The 2,345-nt window shown below is 67.3% G+C and overlaps 1 protein-coding gene across 1 annotated transcript in view; it reads right to left on the bottom strand.

The window, feature by feature from the left end:
• Nucleotides 1–507: 507 nt before the first annotated feature.
• The window catches only part of ATP1A2 (ATPase Na+/K+ transporting subunit alpha 2), a 36,270-nt gene continuing 34,432 nt past the window's right edge, over nt 508–2,345 (bottom strand). Inside the window, exons 14-17 of the mRNA XM_019472576.1 lie at nt 2,142–2,332; nt 1,921–2,071; nt 1,153–1,425; nt 508–1,061 (exon numbers count right to left, since the gene is read on the bottom strand). Of these exons, the coding sequence (XP_019328121.1) occupies nt 801–1,061; nt 1,153–1,425; nt 1,921–2,071; nt 2,142–2,332 (876 nt within the window). The 3' untranslated portion in view covers nt 508–800. The remainder of the gene's footprint in view (nt 1,062–1,152; nt 1,426–1,920; nt 2,072–2,141; nt 2,333–2,345) is intronic.

The following is a 2,345-nucleotide window of genomic DNA, read 5'->3' as shown; positions in this document are numbered from 1 at the left end:
ATCAGCACCCCTGGAGCAGGGATCAGGGATCGGCGCCCCCCAGGATCAGCACCCTGGGATTGGGGACCAGCACCCCCGGAGCAAAAATCAGCACCCCTGGAGCAGGGATCAGGGATCGGCGCCCCCCAGGATCAGCACCCTGGGATTGGGGACCAGCACCCCCGGAGCACAGATGGGCACTCCAGGATGAGGGCTCAGCACCCCCAAAGCAGGGATCAGGGATCGGCACCCCCCAGGAGCGACACCCCGGGATCAGGGACCGGCACCCCCGGAGCACAGATGGGCACTCCAGGATGAGGGCTCAGCACCCCCAAAGCAGGGATCAGGGATCGGCACCCCCCAGGAGCGACACCCCGGGATCAGGGACCGGCACCCCCGGAGCACAGATGGGCACTCCGGGATCAGGGATCAGCACCCCTGGGATCAGCACCCCAAGGGCCACTGGGGTTGGGGGGGGGGTCAGGGCACGGCTCATTGCAGCACAGCCCAGTGCCACTTGCTGTCCCGGGGTCACAGGTGGGTGCTCCACTATCACCAGTGGGTGCCCCAGGGTCACACCGGGCTCTGGATGCCAGCTGGGGGGACGCCACTTGGTATCACCAGTGGGTCCTGGGGTGCCTTTCATATCTCAAGTGGGTGCTATGGGGTCACTAGTGGGTCCTGGGGGTGTCACTTGGTGCCCTGGGGTGACAGGCAGGTGCCTCTTTGTCACACAGTGCCCCTAAAGCCAGTAGGAAGGGACACTAGTGGGTGCCCTGGGGTCACTAGTGGGTCCTGAGGTGCCACCGGGAGCCCTGGTGTCACACAGTGGCCATGGTGCCAGGTGTGGGGGGGGTGTCCCCTGGTATGTCTAGCGGGCACCCGGTGTCACCGGTGGGTCCTGGGGTGCCACCCATTGCCCCCGTCGCCAGCCGGGGGGTCCCGCACCCCTGCCCCTCACCGATCTGCCCGTAGGCCATGCTGATGAGCCGCTCGTTCACCAGCTTGTCGGTCCGGGGGTTTCTGGGCTGCCGCTTCATGATGTCGCTCTCAGCCGCCTCGTACAGCGATATGGCGGGGACCTGCGTGGTGTGGGGGGGTCTGTCACCCCCTGTCACCCCCCCGTCCTCCTCCGTTACTCCCCGTTCCCACCTTGGCCAGCCCCGGCCTCACCATGTCGGTGCCCAGGTCGATGCAAAGGATGGTGACGGTGCCCAGGGGCAGGGGGATGTTGGCGATGATGAAGAGGAGGAAGGGGGTGATCTCGGGGATGTTGCTGGTCAGGGTGTAGGCGACGAGGGAGGCGAAGTTGTCATCGAGGAGGATCATGTCAGCCGCCTGCTTGGAGACGTCGGAGCCAGCGATGCCCATGGCGATGCCGATGTCGGCCTTCTTCAGCGCCGGGGAGTCGTTCACCCCGTCCCCCGTCACCGCCACAATGGCACCCTGGGGACGCGGGCGTCAGGCACCGCGGGGCACAGGAATGGGGCACCGTGGGGCACGGGGATGGGGACGGGGACACCATGGGGCATGGGGACAGCATGGGGTACCTTGGGGTAGAGGGAAAAGGGCACCGTGGGGCACGGGGATGGGGACGGGGACACCATGGGGCATGGGGACAGCATGGGGTACCTTGGGGTAGAGGGAAAAGGGCACCGTGGGGCACGGGGATGGGGACGGGGACACCATGGGGCATGGGGACAGCATGGGGTACCTTGGGGTAGAGGGAAAAGGGCACCATGGGGCACAGGGATGGGGACAAGGTGGGACATGGGGACAGGGCGCTGCAGGGCACCAGGACAGGGGCACCACAGGGCACAGGGTTGGGGGGGCAGCATGGGGACATGGGCACTGTGAGGCATGGGGACATCGTGGGGCATGGGGACGGGGACATCGTGCGGCACAGGGACGGGGCAGCAGGGGACACGGGGACAGGGGCACCTGGCGCTGGCAGCCCTCAACGATGATGAGCTTCTGCTGGGGGGACGTGCGGGCGAAGACGATCTCGGTGTGGTTCTTGAGGATCTCGTCCAGCTGCTCCGAGGTCATGTCCTTCAGGTCGGAGCCGTGCACCACGCAGGCCTTCGCCTCCCTGCCACACCGCAGCCTGAGCCGGGGCCACCGGACACCCCCCCCAGAACCCCCCCGGCCCCGGCACCTGCCGGGGGTTGACCTGGCTGACGGGGATGTTGAGGCGGGCAGCGATGTCCTCCACCGTCTCGTTGCCCTCCGAGATGATGCCCACCCCCTTGGCAATGGCCTTGGCCGTGATGGGGTGGTCCCCCGTCACCATGATCACCTTGGGGACGCACACACACACACACAGAGGAGTGACCCCCTGCTCAGGGGGGAGCTGGGGGAGGGGG

Source organism: Aptenodytes forsteri, unplaced genomic scaffold (genome assembly GCF_000699145.1).
Source record: "Aptenodytes forsteri isolate BGI_AS27 unplaced genomic scaffold, ASM69914v1 Scaffold276, whole genome shotgun sequence".
In the NCBI taxonomy this organism is placed as follows: domain Eukaryota; kingdom Metazoa; phylum Chordata; class Aves; order Sphenisciformes; family Spheniscidae; genus Aptenodytes; species Aptenodytes forsteri.
This window is presented reverse-complemented; position numbering and strand designations above follow the sequence as displayed.